At 42.5% G+C, this 17,053-nt stretch overlaps 1 protein-coding gene and 1 long non-coding RNA gene across 4 annotated transcripts in view; one reads left to right on the plus strand and one right to left on the minus strand.

Annotated features, from left to right (window-relative positions):
• The window catches only part of afg1lb (AFG1 like ATPase b), a 175,888-nt gene extending 163,884 nt beyond the window's left edge, over nucleotides 1-12,004 (plus strand). Inside the window, exons 11-13 of one of the 3 annotated variants that reach the window (XM_069887519.1) lie at nucleotides 7,477-7,617; nucleotides 9,908-10,021; nucleotides 11,361-12,004. In XM_069887519.1, the coding sequence (XP_069743620.1) occupies nucleotides 7,477-7,617; nucleotides 9,908-10,021; nucleotides 11,361-11,486 (381 nt within the window). In that variant the 3' untranslated portion in view covers nucleotides 11,487-12,004. Of the gene's footprint in view, nucleotides 1-7,476; nucleotides 7,618-9,907; nucleotides 10,022-11,360 lie in introns of those variants that run through there. The other 2 variants (XR_011340749.1, XM_069887520.1) reach the window with 2 other exon arrangements.
• LOC138737067 (uncharacterized) overlaps nucleotides 1-17,053 on the minus strand; it is a 77,039-nt gene that overhangs the window by 46,482 nt on the left and 13,504 nt on the right. Inside the window, exon 2 of the long non-coding RNA XR_011340751.1 lies at nucleotides 15,438-15,760. This is a non-coding gene — a long non-coding RNA (uncharacterized lncRNA). The remainder of the gene's footprint in view (nucleotides 1-15,437; nucleotides 15,761-17,053) is intronic.

Consider the following 17,053-nt stretch of genomic DNA (forward strand, 5'->3'; position numbering starts at 1 on the left):
TAGGAGAATCCTAGCGAAGATTTTGCCTGCAATGGAGAGCAGCGTGATTCCCCTGTAGTTTGAGCAGTCTGATTTCTCTCCTTTGTTTTTGTACAGGGTGATGATGATGGCATCACGAAGGTCCTGAGGCAGTTTTCCTTGGTCCCAACAAAGCTTGAAAAACTCATGCAGTTTGACATGCAGCTTTTTGCCGCCAGCCTTCCAGACCTCTGGGGGGGATTCCATCCATACCTGCTGCTTTGTCACTTTTCAGTTGTTCAATTGCCTTATAAGTCTCATCCTGGGTGAGGACCTCATCCAGCTCTAGCCTTAGGGGCTGTTGAGGGAGTGGAGCAGGGCGGAATCTTGGACTGAGCGGTTGGCACTGAAAAGAGATTGGAAGTGTTCTGACCATCGGTTGAGGATGGAGATCTTGTCGCTGAGGAGGACTTTGCCGTCTGAGCTGCGCAGCGGGCTTTGGACTTGGGGTGAGGGGCTGTACACAGCCTTTAGAGCCTCGTAGAAACCCCTGAAGTCGCCAATGTCCGCGCTGAGCTGGGTTCGCTTGGCGAGGCTAGTCCACCACTTATTTTGGATCTCCCAGAGTTTGCGCTGAAGATGGCTGCATGCGCGACGGAAGGCTTGTTTCTTTTCTGGACAGGACGGCTTTGTAAGGTGAGCCTGGTGGGCAGCTCGCTTCTTTGCCAGCAGCTCCTGGATTTCCTGGCTTTTTTCGTCGAACCAGTCCTTGTTTTTCCTGGAGGAGAAGCCCAGTACCTCTTCAGTGGATTGCAGTATGATAGTCTTCAGCTGATCCCAGAGGGTTTCAGGGGACAAGTCCGTGAGGCGGATTTCATCTTCGAGCTTTGCTTTGAGGTTTGCCTGGAAGTTTCCTCTCACTTCGTCTGACTGCAGGTTTCCAACATTGAACCTCTTTCTGGGGGCTCTACTGTTCCTGGGGTGTGGCTTGAAGTGAAGGTTGAGCTTGCAGCGAACCAGCTGGTGGTCAGTGTGGCATTCCGCGCTGGGCATGACCCTGGTGTGGAGCACATCTCGTTTGTCTCTTTCTCGCACCAGGACGTAGTCCAGGAGGTGCCAGTGTTTGGATCGGGGATGCATCCAGGTAGTCTTCAGGCTGTCCCTCTGCTGAAAAAAGGCGTTTGTAATGACAAGCCGCTGTTCTGCGCAGAGCTCCAACAGGAGGTGCCCATTGTCGTTGCACTTGCCGACACCATGCTTGCCCAGGATTCCTGGCCAGGTTTCTGAGTCTTTGCCGACGCGAGCGTTGAAGTCGCCAAGGATGACAACCTTGTCGGCTGTAGGGGTGCGTTGAATGAGGTTGCGCAGATCAGTGTAGAACTTGTCCTTTTCTGCTGGTTCTGCCTGGAGGGTTGGAGCATAGACACTGATGAGGGTGATGCGACGCTTGTTTTGAAGGGGGAGTTGCATGGACATGATCCGGTCCGAGTGGCCTGTCGGGAGGTTTTCGAGTTTGGAGGCAATGGAGTTCTTGACCATGAAGCCTACACCAGAAAGGCGTCGTTCATCCAAAGGCTTGCCAGACCAGTAGAGTGTGTAGCCTGCGCCGCGTTCTTGGAGGCTGCCTACATCTGCCAGGCGGACTTCACTGAGAGCGGCTATGTCGATGTCAAATCTGAGGAGTTCATGTGCAATGAGGGCAGTCCGACGTTCAGGTCGGTGGCTGTCAGCCTTGTCTAGCATGGTTCTGATGTTCCAGCATGCTAGCTTGAATTTGTGAGCATCTTTTGAGGGAGAGGACGTGGAGGGGGAGGACGTGGAGGGGGAGGACGTGGAGGGGGAGGACGTGGACCTGTCCTCGGGCCTGCGTAAAGGAGGTTTTAGGTGGAGTGCAGTGTGCGCAGTACTGGCCCCACCCTTTACACCCATGGTTCGTGTGCCGTGGCCAAGCAAGCTGGGATGTGGCAGCGAGGTCCTTGGGTCGTAGGTTTTATATCGGAGTGGCCTTCTCCTATGCAGGTTTCTTACCCGGGCTGGAGGGGCCTGCCTCCCCTCCTAGGTCGGCCCATACTGCCCGGACTGGGGCCGCCGCCTCCAACTCTCTGCCCGGACCGGGGCCTCCGTCTGCCTCACTCGACCGAGGCCGGGGCCTCCTCTTGCTCCTGACCGGATTGGGGCCGCCGCCGCCTACCTTCTGCCTGGACCGGGGCCGGGGCCGCCGCTGCTTTCCCTGTGCCCGGACTGGGGCCGCCGCCTCCAACTTTCTCCCGGACCGGGGCCTCCGCCTGCCTCACTCGACCGAGGCCGGGGCTGCCGCCTCCCCCTTGCTCCTGCCCGGATCGGGGCCACCGCCGCCTACCCTCTGCCCGGACCGGGGCCGGGGCCTCTGCTGCTCTCCCTGTGCCCGGACCGGGGCCGCCGCCTCCAACTCTCTGCCCGGACCGGGGCCTCCGCCTGCCTCACTCGAACTAGGCCGGGGTGGTGGGGGTCTTTGAGGCACCGCTTCATGGAGTGAATTTCTGGCCACTGCCAATGCAATTAATACAAATTGGATTTGAAATTTGGACAGCTTCATTGTAAGCCTTATACCCAATATATTTCCCATAAGTCTGGATCCTGAGGGAACTGTTTACCTATAACAACAATAATAATAATAATAATAGAATTTCCGGGAGAAATAGTGGCGGCGGAGTCAATTGTATTATCTAAGAAAAGGTTGGACAGGTATATGGATGAGAAGAAGATGGAGGGTTATGGGCATTGTGCAGGGAGGTGGGACTAAAGAGGGGTGTTTGGTTCGGTGCGGACTAGAAGGGCCTAATGGCCTGTTTCCGTGCTGTAAATTGTTATGTTATGTTATGTTAATTAGAAAAATGGCAACATGATGACAGACAGAAATAATCAATTCTGATACAAACAGAAAGGAAGAGTGAGTTACCTAAAGTTAGAGAATTCAGTTTGAATCTGGAAGGCTGTGATGTGCCCAGATGGAATATGGGTGGTTATTCGTCAAGCTTGCAATGGGCTTTGTTATAACAATGCAGCAAGCTGCAGCCAGATAGGTTGGAGTGGTATTAGACTGTGAAATTAAAGTGATAGGCCCTGGATGCTCAGGGTTACTTCTCTGTACTGAATGCATGTGCTTTGCAAAGCAATCAATCAATTTTCATTTGGCTTCTCCTGTAAAGATCACCTGCCTGCATGTGTGTGTGTGTTTGCATTTGTTGTTTTTGCAATACCATTTAAATATTATAAAAAATACATTTTTTGAAACACACTCTATATATAGTAACCTATGACCAGTTCAGCTGGCAGCTTGTTTCTCTTTTCAGAATGGCCACCCTAATTCAAGCAAAGTGAGAAACAAACATTTTTTGTGCATTATGATCTTTGTCTGGGGTTACTTGTAGCAGTGCCAGCATTTCATAATTGATTTTTAAGTTATTTCTAGTGGGTTGGTTCATTTTTGTCCAAAACACTTCAGCAAAAATTGATTCTGAGTTGAATATCTTCTTTGATGAGGGAGGTCATGTGGATTGCAGCAGAGAGACCTGGTGCAGCGTTCTAGCTAGATGCAAAATTCTTCTTCCAGAGGAGTTGAATTGAGTTAAATTATTTATTGTCACATGTACCAAGATACAGGAAAAAAATCTTTTTTTTTTGCATGCTATCCAGGCAAGTCAAACCATACTTCAATACAGGAGATAATGCAAAATAAGACAAAAGTGAAGAGTATGGTGAATAAGTTGAATTAAAACTGTGCAAGGAGAAATTGCTTTACTAATGAGAGGTTTGTTCAATAGCTTGACACCAGCAGAGAAGAAACTGTTCTTGTATCTGGGTGTGCATATTTTGAGTTGGGGTATCACACCTGACCAGTGGCCTGTCCCGTGATGATCTATTCCTCACCATTTTTAGGAGAAAAGTCAAATGCAAAAGACACATAGATTACTAGATTCTAAAAGGACAATGCGTGCAAGGGTGTTTTGTCTGTATGCAATATTAGAAGGAAGGACAGTGAATTTGTGGCCCAAGTCATTCCAAAGGGGGTTTGATTTAGTGACTATTACAGAAATAGAGTTGCAGGGTGGCCATGGTTAGGAATTAAATATACCAGGATATCAGATAATTCGGAAGGATATGAAGTATGGTAAGGGAGTTGGGGTAGCGCTCTTAATTAGGATGAGATCAGGGCAATAGTGAGAGATGATAGAAGATCTATTAGGCAAAATGTTGAATCCATCTGTGAAGAGATTGGAAATAGCAAAGGGAAAAAAATCACGGGCGGGAATTGTCTATAAGCCACCAATTAATAACACTAAGTTAAAAAAAAGGCTCCAAAAGTATGACCACGGTCATTAATGCAAGGTACAGGCTGGCCCAGTATAACTTTTTGCATCAATTGTACATAACGCCACAGAAAATCAATAGATCAAAACCAGAACTCCCAGATCAATGCTTTAGGTGTGGAGTCGCAACCAGGACATTCGTGCGTGCAACCTGGTCATGTACCAAGGTGAGGCCCTTTTGGGTGGATCTAGGCCAAGTCCTGGAGAAAATTATAGGTAAACAGTACCCTCAGGATCCAGACTTATGGGAAATATATTGGGTATAAGGCTTACAATGAAGCTGTCCAAATTTCAAATCCAATTTGTATTAATCGCATTGGCAGTGGCCAGGAAGTGCATTGCGATGAATTGGAAGTCCGACTTTATTCTTAGTATCGAGCAATGGAACAAGAAAATGCAAAATTGCATTCCCCTGGAGAAAATAACATAATCTGAGAAACAAATACAGCACCTTTCGGAAGATTTGGCAGCCATACATGCACTACATAGGTGCATGGAGGTGATTGTTCTACCATTCCCTGCTGCGGCTCCCTCTCTCCCGCGCTGATCCCGATCAAGGAAAGTCAAGAATGAGCACTGACCCGGAAGCCATTCGATTTTAAAAATTACTTGTACTCTTTTTCATTTCCTTAATGTTAATGTGTGTTATTGTTATTGACATTGTAATATGAATGAATCATTTAGTTCTATAGGTGCGGGGGGGTAATGACGTGGGCTTGTACATACAGTCATAGAGAAAAGGAGGACATGTACAGGCATACGAGATTGTGAACTGCCATCGTTGGCAGGATGGGGTCTATGACTGTACAGGCCTGTGTGACAGCCATGAACTGATTAGGGATAGTCAACATGCCTTTGTGTGTGGTAGGTCGTGTTTATCCAACCTTAGAGAGTTTTTCAAGGAGGTTACCAGGAGAGTTGACAAAGGAAAGGCTGTGGATATTATCTACATGGACTTTAGTAAAGCCTTTCCCAAAAGGCCCCGCATGGGAGGTTAGTCAGAAAGGTTTAGACAGCAGGTATTCATGGCGTAGTAGTGAACTAGATTTGACAGTGGCTGGATGGGAGAACCCAGAGCGTAGTGGTGGATGGTTGCTTCTCAGATTGGAGGCCTGTGAATAGTGGTGTGCTTCAGGAATCGGTGCTGGGACCATTGTTTGTCATCTATATCAATGATCTGGATGATAATATGGTAAATTGGATCAGCAAGTTTGTAGATGACACTAAGATTGGAGGCGTGTGGTCAGTGAAGAAGGTTTTCAAAACTTGCAGAGGGCTGAAAATGGCAGATGGAATTTAATACAGACAAGTGTGAGGTGTGGCATTTTGGAAGGACAAAACAAGAAAACATACTTGGGAAATGATAGAGCACTGAGGAGTGCAGTAGAACAGAGGGATCTAGGAATACAGATACATAATTCCCTGAAAGAGGCATCACAGTTGGATAGGGAATAAAGAGAGTTTTTGGCATATTGGCCTTCATAAATCAAAATATTGAGTACAGGCATTGGGATATTATGAAAAGTTGTATAAAACATTGGTGAGGCCTAATTTGGAGTATTGTGTGCAATTTTGGTTCACCTAACTACAGGAAAGATATCAATTAGATAGAAAGAGTGCAGAGAAGATTTACTGAATGTTGCCCGGACTTGAGGAACTGAGTTACAGGGATATGTTAAACTCGGACTTTTTTCCCTGGAGCATAGAAAAATGATGGGAGATTTGATAGAGTTATTTAAAATTATGAGGAGGAGAGACAGAGTAAATAGGATTTTTTCCACTGAGGGAAAGTGAAATACTATACAAACCAGAGGACATGATCTTAGGATGAAAGGGGAAAAGTTTAGGGGAAAACATGAGGTGGAACTTCAGACAGAGTGGTGGGTGTGGAAATAGCTTCCAGCTTAATTGGTAAATGTGGGCTCAATTTTAACATTTAAGATAAAACCAAAAAAATCAAGAGATCTTTCTTCTAAGTAATACAAGAACTAAAGAATTAGGCCTCAAACTGGATGAAGTGCAAAAAAGATTTATTCTGATAGCCTTAGCTGTAACAAAAAAATGTATTATGTCAACTTGGAAATCAGAAGAGAGTCTGAGAGTACAGCAATGACACATGGAAATGAATAAATGTATTCCATTGGAAAAAATAACATATAATTTAAAAAATAAAGTCACATTATTTGAACAAATTTGGGAACCGTACATAGAACATAACAGAGAGGGCTTGCCTCCACCCCCTAAAATGATAAGAAGACAAAATGACTTGATCCAGTGTGTAAAAGTAGATGACACATTTTTCTTGTTTATTTTTCATTGTGTGATGACATTGTTTAATGGTTTTATTGTATTGTATATGTTGAACATTTAATGGGTTTGGAGGGGGGGGGGGAGGGAAAAAAGGGGAGAAAATGCCACTGTGTATATTTAAGAGGGAAATGTTTGTATGTATTTTGATTGATATGGTTCACAGTATGAAAAAAAAAATTAAAAAAAGAGGAATTTGGATAGGTCCATGGATGGGAGAGATATGGAGGGCTATAGACTGGGTGCAGGTCAATGAGACTAGGCAAAATAAATGGTATGGCACCGGCTAGAAGGGCTGAAGAGGCCTGTTTCTGTGCTGTAATGTTTTATGGTTCTATGGCAAAAGCATTAAACCTGTAAATATCTGATGCATGTAAGACTGGAACGCCAGCATGTTATTAAACCTGCAAGGGAACATATTATCTGAGATCTAGTCAATGAGACAGGTAAAATTAATGAATGTGTAGTTAGGGCTCCTCTCAGTAGAAGTGATTACAGAATGATTGAATTTTAGAGAGAGAGAGAGAGAGAGTGAGCGTAGCAACTCTGTGGAATTCTGTGCCCAGGGAAACAGAGGAGACGACTCATTAAATATATTTAAGACAGATAGATTTTTATATCATAGGAGAATTGGGGCTTATGGGGAAAAGGCAGGTAAATGGAGCTGAGTCCAGGCCCAGATTTCCCAATGTTTTATTAAATGGCAGAGGGGGCTACACAGGCCTGATGGCCTACCCCTGGTCCTATTTATGATGTTCTTACAAGCCAAGCACAAAAATAGGCCTGCATGTGAGGTGGGGATAAAGCTGCAAACAAAGAATGAAAAATAATCTTATCATATACTTCTGTTTTTAAATTATAGCCCCTTGGAGCGAGCGACTACCTGGAAATTGCTAAACATTTTGACACAGTATTCATCAGGAATATCCCAATGATAACTTTAGCAAAGAAGACTCAAGCGCGGCGCTTCATTACTCTTATTGACACCTTTTATGATCATAAGGTTGGATTTCATTTGATTGTCTCTGGAAATACTTTTGGTGAAACACCATGATTATCTAGATCTTTGATTCTAGAATCATGAGCAAATTTTTATCTTGAAATAAAGTGCAAGAGCAAAGAAGAAAGATGAAGGATGTAATTTTAACGATACCCATTGTATTTTCAAGAGTGAGTTTTGCATTTCCAAGTATTAAAAATTGCAATTGCCCAGACACAATTCTTTTGCAAGACATTATTAGGTTCAATTTAGGAAATTCCCATTCTTTTTCCTCTGGGTTTCAGCTTTGCTAGCTGGTCTGTTCATCACTTTGGAAATGAAGGAGGAAAATTTCTAGCCTTGTTGCTTATCATGACCTGGTGTTAACTCCAGAGAAGCCTTATGAAATTTAGTTAATACAATAAAAGTCCAAAAATCTGGATGCGATAAACCTGGATGCAATAATTGGGACTTGATTAAAACTTTAGGTTTTTGTATGCATCAGTGTCCGCGTGCGTATCCGCTAGAGATGCACAATGGCAAGAAGCGACTATGCAGAAATTGCGGAAATGTAAAAAAAAATTAATTTATTTTTTGTACTTTGTATTTTATATGAAAAATGTATGTTAATAAACTATCAAAATTTACCTGTTTAATCTCCTTAAATTTGAATTTTAAAAGTACTGCTTGAGAATCCGAAAATCCAGACCAATCCAGTCCGTGAGTAGCCTGGATTTTAGGACTTTTACTGTAATGTGAAATTGCAACAAAGTAAACTAGTCATTGGTATTTATGACCCCAAAACAACTGGATTAGTGTAAGAACCTAATGGGTTTACCTCCTCGGGGGAGGAATCCTTCCAACTTTATCCAGACAGTCCTGCTTGCAATTCCACAACCACCTACCAAAGTGGTCGACTTTTGCAATGCATCCACAATAATCCAGCAGGATTCTGAATAATTAGGAGACTGTAACGAGCCCAGAGGACCCCAAAACCCAGCAGCAATAGATATTCACCAAGACAAATGGTTACTTAAACAAAAGTTGTTTTCACTATCTTTAAACATGAAAACAGAATCACACTTTAGCTTATCACTATTGCCTCCTTCTAATTCTAAGTGCACGTGTATGTAATGTACGTGTAAGTCCAGAAAAGTTCTTTGATTCACAGTCCAATCTCACTTCTCATTCCTCCAAGTTTACTAGTTGCAGGCAATTCTTATACTGTGCATAGAATTTAACATTTATGAAGTTCACCAGGTACTTGAAAGGTAAATGTTTACTGCTCAGGAAGGTCCTTGTGGTTTTCAGAAAGGGAGATTTGTCGTTCGCTGGACACCCACAACTGCTGAATAAACTTGCCTCATCAGGGTTTTCCAGATGATAACCTCTTTCGCTCAGGACACCAAGAGTTCTTTTTTTGTTTCTCTTATTTCAAGTAAAACATTAGGCAGCCAGTCTTCTCCTCTTGCATGAACCACAAGGGCTTTGACCAGGCTGAACTAAGCAGTCACAACCCGTCTTCCAAATGGGGTTTTCCACAAGCTTGCCAGCTTGTCATGTTCCAGTCCCAGCTGTTGCTGCTGACTGTCAAACTGCTGAACTGATCTCTCTCTCTCTCTCTCTGAGAAAAAGCCTGTTTGACTCTCTCTGCTTGCAAAACATCATGACCCTCTTAGAACAGCAATTTCCCCTCTAGACAGCCTGTGGCTCCATGAGTTCTTTCATCTGTTGTCTTTTTGTAAACAACAATCCATTAGTGAAGCCTCTTGGGCACTCTCCAAAGGTTTTGCAAAGGCTCTTGGCACCAGCCTGTCTAGCATGAGCAGAGCTCCAGTATTTTAAATAAGATCTGTTTTAAAGTGTTTGTATGTGATCTACACCAAAAACATACTGCCGCAATTTATCTCCCAAAATCATATCTATATCCAATACAAACACAGCATAATCTGTCACAAGACACACAGGAGACTGCAGATGTTGGAATCTGAAGTCAAACAGCATAAATGGGAGTTTTGGCTTAAAATGCCAACCATTCTTTTTCTCTCACTGATGCTGCTTAACCTGTTGTATTCCTCAAGAATAATTAGGATTGAGCATTGAATTTTGGTCTAGGTCGGGCTTAGGTCCTGATTATGAACAATGACTTCCTGACAAACACTTACTTATGGAAAACAGCTTTTGTTTACTTGGAATAATCAATCAGACACTGGCAATAATTTAATGTTGTACATCTGATGTCTTAAAATCAGTTGGAAGCCTTTCAGTTCTGTTGACTTGTAAAACATGCTTTCAATGTCTTGCATTCTTAAAGGTCAGAGTTATTTGCTTAGCTGCAATGCCATCGGAGAATATATTTGTTCAAAAGGATCATGGTATTCATGAAGATGAGGCCAGAGTGTTCGTAGATGACCTGGGATTAAATCAGGTGAGTAGTTTTGTTTATAGTTCTTCTTTTCTCAAGTACCAGAGCAACTCTGCTCCGGTGACACCATGGTCAAGCAGCTTAGAATTTGCCCCTCTCCACTTTTTTTGCATGAATTCAGGATGGTACTTGAAGCCAAGCTACTGTGCAATAGTTTCATTAGTTTGGCAAAATTTGCTTCTGTATCATCAGTGGATTCCCAGTAAAGAATGGGAGTGGTCATGTCACAATCTTCATTCATTGTTTTAAATTAATTTATTTGCTATTTCCATATTTAGTTAGTTGTTTTTCTAATAATGAAAAACACAGTTCATTAGAATGAAAGAGGAAATTGAGTAAAAATTTTATCTTAAGATCAGGAAATGGAGAGCAAACTGTTGTAAATTAGAATGAGGGAAGTGTATTTTCGGCTTTCCCAAGAGTCAGAGCGAGGAGCCCTGTATTTCTTTATCTGTATTAATGGTTTATACAAAATTTAAGCACAAGTTAATCAGTAAGGGGCATGGTGATAGATTTCACAGAGGAATACACTGGATGGTGATATTGAGAAATGTAAGATATTTGAATTTTAAGTTATAGAGTGTAGTGATGTGCTTTGCTTGGGAAGAATGAGGAATGGAAGGTACAACTCTCAAGTGGGTGCAGGAATTGTTAATATTCTCACTCATATCTTCAGTGCTTCTTTCTCTCTTCTCCCTCTTGATACTGCAAACACTAAAGCTGTGTCAGTCTGGTATCTGCCCAGTTTTCTACTTGACATTGTAACTATGGACTATTTAGATGAATTTGGCACTCTCATCTCAAAAGTGTTGATGCTTACTAGGGACCATTAATGCAAGTAGTACAGATGTATCCGTTCAGAAAGAAAAGGCATTAAATTCCGGTCCCCTCTGACTGTTCAGATTTGAAGTGTTATTGAAAGAAGAGTGTAGAGTTTTCCTCATTTCCAACACAAAGTCTTAATTGCGGGTGTTATGTCCATTAGCATGTTATCAATTAGCTGAATGTGCTGCAGTACTTTGAAAGAATAATCAGTATTGCAATAAACCAACTTACTATTTTACAGTAAAATCCCCGTAATCCAGAATTCAAGCACCCGGCAGCCTCAAGCAACCAGCAAAAAAAATTGTGGAAAATAAATAGGTAAAATTGATGCCCCCCCAGTTGTTAGTTTTCCAATCACGCAACACGCAATCTCAAGAAACCGGCAAATTCACTTCTCCGGCTTCTACCAATCCCCGTAGGTGCCAGATACCGGGGATTTTACTGTACTTAATTGGATCCCACCAATAGCATGAGCACTGATTTTCTCCCATTTTTGTCACATTGTTCGATCATGCAGAAATTAGAAGACCTTTCAATTTTTTCTGGAGCAGAAGAAATATTCGCATTTCAGCGCACGATCTCCCGGCTCACAGAAATGCAAACTGAACAGTACTGGAATGAAGGAGACCGGATGAAGAAGTGAATGGGGTTGAATGAGTTTTACACTTTATTACAAATCTAAAACTGAAACAAACAATGGATCAAATCTTAGTTTAATAAGGACTAAGATGAACATGAAAGGTGCACTTCATTTGTTAACTCTCCATTAATAGGATTATTTCACATATTTCCACATATTTTTAAAAATACTTGTTGTGCCTAAACCAATATGTTATTGTCTTTTGTTTTTAATTAAGCACACAATTTCCTTTTCAGTGTTTTTTATTTAATCTAATTATTATTTCTTGATTCATTGTCTCTTCTGCCCTGTGCTTTATTTACTTTGGTGGGGTTTCCATGCTATGAAGTTTTGACGCTGACTTAAACTATTCCAAATATAATGAAATCAAATCACATGTCAAGAAAAGGCAATTTGCTCCATCAAACCTACTCCTTCCACAGACTCTGTTATCTCTCACTCCATCAATTTCATGTCCTCAGGAAAATTCAAAGTATTTATGTACATTTAAGATCATAAAAATAAATGTATTTAACCTCAAAGGACTTTCTTATCTTTTTTTAGTGGGTGACAAACTAAACTAGTTAAAAAATTGAATGACAGTTTGACATGAGTTGTGGACATGAACAGAGGAGTGCTGAAGAATCTCACTACCTAAATAGTGAATGAAGCCCTGATTTTGAGGCCTTAGATTTGTCACTCTCTATCTGATGGGGTTGCCGATAAAGCTGGAGGAGAAAGTTTTCCTATGAATAATAACATCTCTCAGTGAGGAGATGGAGGGATGCCCAGGAAGAGAGACAGAGGTGGGGGTGGAAGTTAGTCGCTGTATGATTGGTTGTTGGTGAGCTGGGGTTGGGGGTGGGTTGGAAGAGGCAGACCCCGCTCTTTAAACATTCAGAAGAAACTCTGGTATTCCTGAAATGCCCACATTAGCTGAGTATATTTTTAGATATTTCCCAAATCTGTCAGCCAACCATCAGTTAGACAATATTTAAACCTGCTTTTGCCTTGAGATATGGTCAATATGAAGGGGAGACAGAAAAGGGACAATCTACATGTAACCTATTTTAAGTTTTGATAAAGAACTCCCAGTTTTCACTTTCTGCCCTTTGCCAGCATTGTGTGTGGCATTCCCAATGGTCAGAAGACCACTTGGCACCTGACAAACTGATGCTGCATGGAAGATTTCCTCATGAAACTAGCCTTTGTCTGGCAATGATGTGTGCCGGGTCAGAATATTTTTACCAAGAGAATGCTCTCTGTTGATAGAAACAAACCATCTGTCACTCCCATGCTGCTTCCCCATTGCCCAATTCATCACTGACATGGAAAATTCCCAAGGATTATCTATAATTGTAGATTCTTTTTACTTCTCACTTTTAAATAAATGAGCTAGAAGAACTAGACTTGACAAAGTGAAGTTAAAATTTGAAAGAAATAATAGAAACCCATTGCCTTCACAGGAATTTATCAGTGAACCTTTTGGTGTTTATGGTTCAGAATTGTATAAATACTTTGAATTACTGTATACAAGTTAAATATTATAATAATACTGTTGAACCTACAAGTTAGAAGCCAGGAAAAGACCAAATGGGGCTCATCAAATCTACTCTATGATAAGAAAATGACTGATCTGCTTGTATATTAATTCCACATTCCCATCCACCCATGGTAGCCTTTTACCTCTTACCGCTGCAACCGTGTCTGCCTGTCCCGCATCGGACTTGTCAGCCACAAACGAGTCTGCAGCTGACGTGGACATTTACCCCCTCCATAAATCTTCGTCCGCGAAGCCAAGCCAAAGAAGAAGATTAATTACATATCCACTTCCGCGTTAAAGTTATTTAAAGACTCTGCTTCCACCATTTTCTGAAGCCTCTTTTACACAGCCAAATAAAGTGGGTTGAACTGGCCAATTTAGCGGGTAATCTGGCCGTGTGAAAGGTCCCATTCGAGGAGGCGAGTAAAAATCAACCAGGCTCTGACCCATATTGGGGGGTTTGGGGGGGTAGAATCAGGACCCGGCCGAGTGAACTTGTTAATCATTTTGTGGCAGTGTGAATGCTCAACCAGCTCTACCAGGTACCATTAGTGACATTAGTGCCTGCTTGCGTGCATCAGTCTGGTGGTATTATAAATAACCTTGAGATGATTTAATGCACTGGTATAACGGCACAGTAATATTTCACAGGTCAGCGCATACCTCTGCTTTAAATCATCTCAAGATTACTCATAATATCTAATTCAAGGTGAAGTAAATAGTTCTTGTACTCTACGTTTAGGAAATAATGACAACCTGGTCTGTGGGGTCTTCCTAAGTTTGAACAGTCTGAAGCCCACTGTGGTAGACTTTCCCACAGTCTTTTATACATTGTCCGCTTTTAATCCCACAATGATTTCACTGCCATGAGAGTACATAATATGTCACTTGTGATGTCACCACTGGAGGTGGGACCCTCCTTAGATCCAAGAAATCCAGATGAACCAGGTAAATCATGGTCCAGTGCAAACGGCTTTCCGGGAACTGCATGTCCAGTAAGTTTACCCGCTTCCTAGAAGGTGTGGCAGTATGAAAGGGAATGAATGATTCATAAACCTCAGGGTGTTTTTTTTTTTTAAACCTTATTTCAGACTGCTTGCGTGCATCAGTCTGGAGTTACTATAAGTAATCTTGAGATGATTTAATTCACTAATGATTGTTCCAGATTCTCCCTTCAGAGGAAAATTCTTCACGTTCATCCTTTCAAAGGTTGTCAGGATCCTAGAGATTTCAGACAAATTCTCTCCCACGGATCTAGCTTTAATCCCTATCAGACAACCCTATCATTCTAGGTTTTAGTCTAATAAACCTTCTCTGAATTCATTAACATCCTTCCTTAACAAGGTGACCAGAACCTTTCTAATTTTGCATTTAATCCCTCAGCAATTAACAATAACCCTGTTGACTTCCTAATTAATTGTACCTGCATAGTAATCTTTTGCAAATCATGTACGAAGACACCCAGGTTCCTCTACATCTCAGAGTTCTGCAGTCTTTCACTATTTAGGCAGGAGGTTTACTTTGTGTTTTTCCTGCCAAACTAGGCACTTACATTTCCCACTTACATTTGCCAGATCTTTGCTCATTAACTGAACCTACTTGTATCTTGTGTTTGCTTCACAATTTATTCTCTTGCCCATCTTTGGGTCATCAGCAAATTTAGCAAACCATCAATAGTTTTATTTTTAAAAAGGTGATGGTAATCTCTGGAATATGCCACTCAAATTGGTAACCAGAAAAAGAAATCAATTTTTACATCACTGTTTCATGTTAGCCAGCCAATTTTTCCTTGATGTGAAAATATTCTCTGCTGCACCATGTTCTTTTATTGTCTTCCTATCCCTGTCACAGCTCCCTGGGCTCGAGAATTCTAGAGATTAATTATGCTTTGAAAGACTAAAGTTTCCTTCATCTCAATCTGAAATGGGAAAGGATTTGCTCTGAAATTATGTCTGCTAGTTCCAGATACCTGCATTTCAGAAAGTATCCCCTCAGCCTCCGCTCTGTCAATCCTGTCAGAATCTGGTAAGTTTCAATAAGGATCACCCCTCACCCATCTATTCTACAATTAGTACCATCAAATCCACTCAGTTTATTTTTCACACATCAGTTCTTTCATTCCATGAATTACCATAGTGCACCTTCTCAGGCACCACCTTTGGTGCAAGTATATCCTTCATTTAATATTGAAAAGCAAAACTGTAAGCCATACTCCTGGTGTGATCACATGAGTGTTGTGTAAAATTACATCATAACTTCCATTATACTCCATACCTTGGAATAGAACCATTAATGCAATTAATTAGTTGATGTACCTGATGTTATTTTTTGCACTAGGACTCCCAAAACATTTTGTACTGTAACATTTTTTTTTTTCATTTTACTTCCAAAGTGGATAATGTCACATTTTTCATAAGGTTCCAAAATCATACCTGTTCTCTATTTGTCTTGCTTGTCAGCTTCTCAACTTTAGATTTCATGTGGTGCCCTTGCAGGTTATTCTCTGATTGCTCCAAGATATGCTTTCCCCTCGCACACAACAGGCACCAGTTAATCACTCAATGACTGGTCCAGTCAATCACCATGGTGAACCTTCTGACCATTCTCCCTGATGAATTAGCCTTGATTTGTTGCAGTTAAATAGGACCAGTATCTGGGTTGCCACCTGTGGAAGTCTGGGTCATTTCTACTGTCCAAAGGTCCTTCCTGATGCAAAAAACAAGCTGCTGGAGGTGCTCAGGGAATCAGAGAGCATCTGTGGGGGATTGGAAAAGTCAACATATCAGATTGAGACCCTGCATTAAAACTTGAAATGTAGAGGAGGAGTTAACCAGTGTACAGGTAAGAGGAAGAGTGATTCTGGGGCAAGCAGATAATAGAAAGAAGATGATGGAGTCGGGTCGGGTCGGGGAGGAGAATGAATGGAGTTGGGAGACTTGATGATGCATTCCCGAAATATTTCCTCTAATTCATAACTAGAGATGACAGCTCTAGCCTAAATAAATGGATAATTTTGATACCTAATTGATTAATTACTGATTTTACTTTATCCATATAAAGTATTCTTAATGCAAATCAGACATTGGTAACCATTTTGTTTATATTGTTCACAGATCTCATTAAGCACTCTGATTAACTGTTTGGTGTGAAGATATATATTATATATACATATTATATATCCTTTATCTGGACATCTAAAATTCGGAAAGCTCCAAAATCCGGCAAGTGGGGAGAGAGGCAGCAACACGAATTGGACGGGCGAGAGACCGGCAGCATGAGTCGGGCGGGCGAGGGGGAGGAGACTGGCAGTGCTATTTGGGTGGGCGAGGGGGGAGACTGGCAGTGCGAGTCGGGCGGGAAAGAGACCGGCAGCGTGAGTCGGGCAGCCAAGAGACCGGCAGCGTGAGTCGGGCAGCCAAGAGACCGGCAGCGTGAGTCGGGCGGGCGAGGGGGGAGACCGGAAGTGCGAGTCAGGTGGGCGAGGGACCGGCAGCACGAGTCGGGTGGGCGACGGGGGGAGACCGGCAGCGCGAGTTGGGCGGGTGAGGGGATAGACTGGTAGCGCGAGTCAGGCGGGAAAGAGACCGCAGCGCGAGTCGGGCAGCCAGGAGACCAGCAGCGTGAGTCGGGCGGGTGAGGGGGGAATGGGCAGCGTGAGTCAGGTGGGCGAGGGACCGGCAGCGCGAGTCGGGCGGGTGAGGGAAGACAGCAGGGCTACTGGAAGTGGGTGGGGTGGATACAGCAGCACAATTCGGGTGGGCTTAAATCTGGCTTTCCGAAATCTGGAAAAAATCCAAAATTCAGAACACCCTGTCCCCCAAGGGTTCCGGATAAAGGATCGTGTACCTGTACAGATACATACATACATACACACACACACACACATTTATATATATATATTCGATATTTACTCGGTTACAGGATACTGTTCATCAATCTCACAGCCTGTGGGAAGAAGCTATTTCCCAGCCTCCCAGTCCTGTTTTTGAATCTCCTATACCTTCTTCTTATAGGAATGAGTCAAAGATACTGTATGCTGGATAGAAAG

Source organism: Narcine bancroftii, chromosome 6 (genome assembly GCF_036971445.1).
Source record: "Narcine bancroftii isolate sNarBan1 chromosome 6, sNarBan1.hap1, whole genome shotgun sequence".
Lineage (NCBI taxonomy): Eukaryota > Metazoa > Chordata > Chondrichthyes > Torpediniformes > Narcinidae > Narcine > Narcine bancroftii.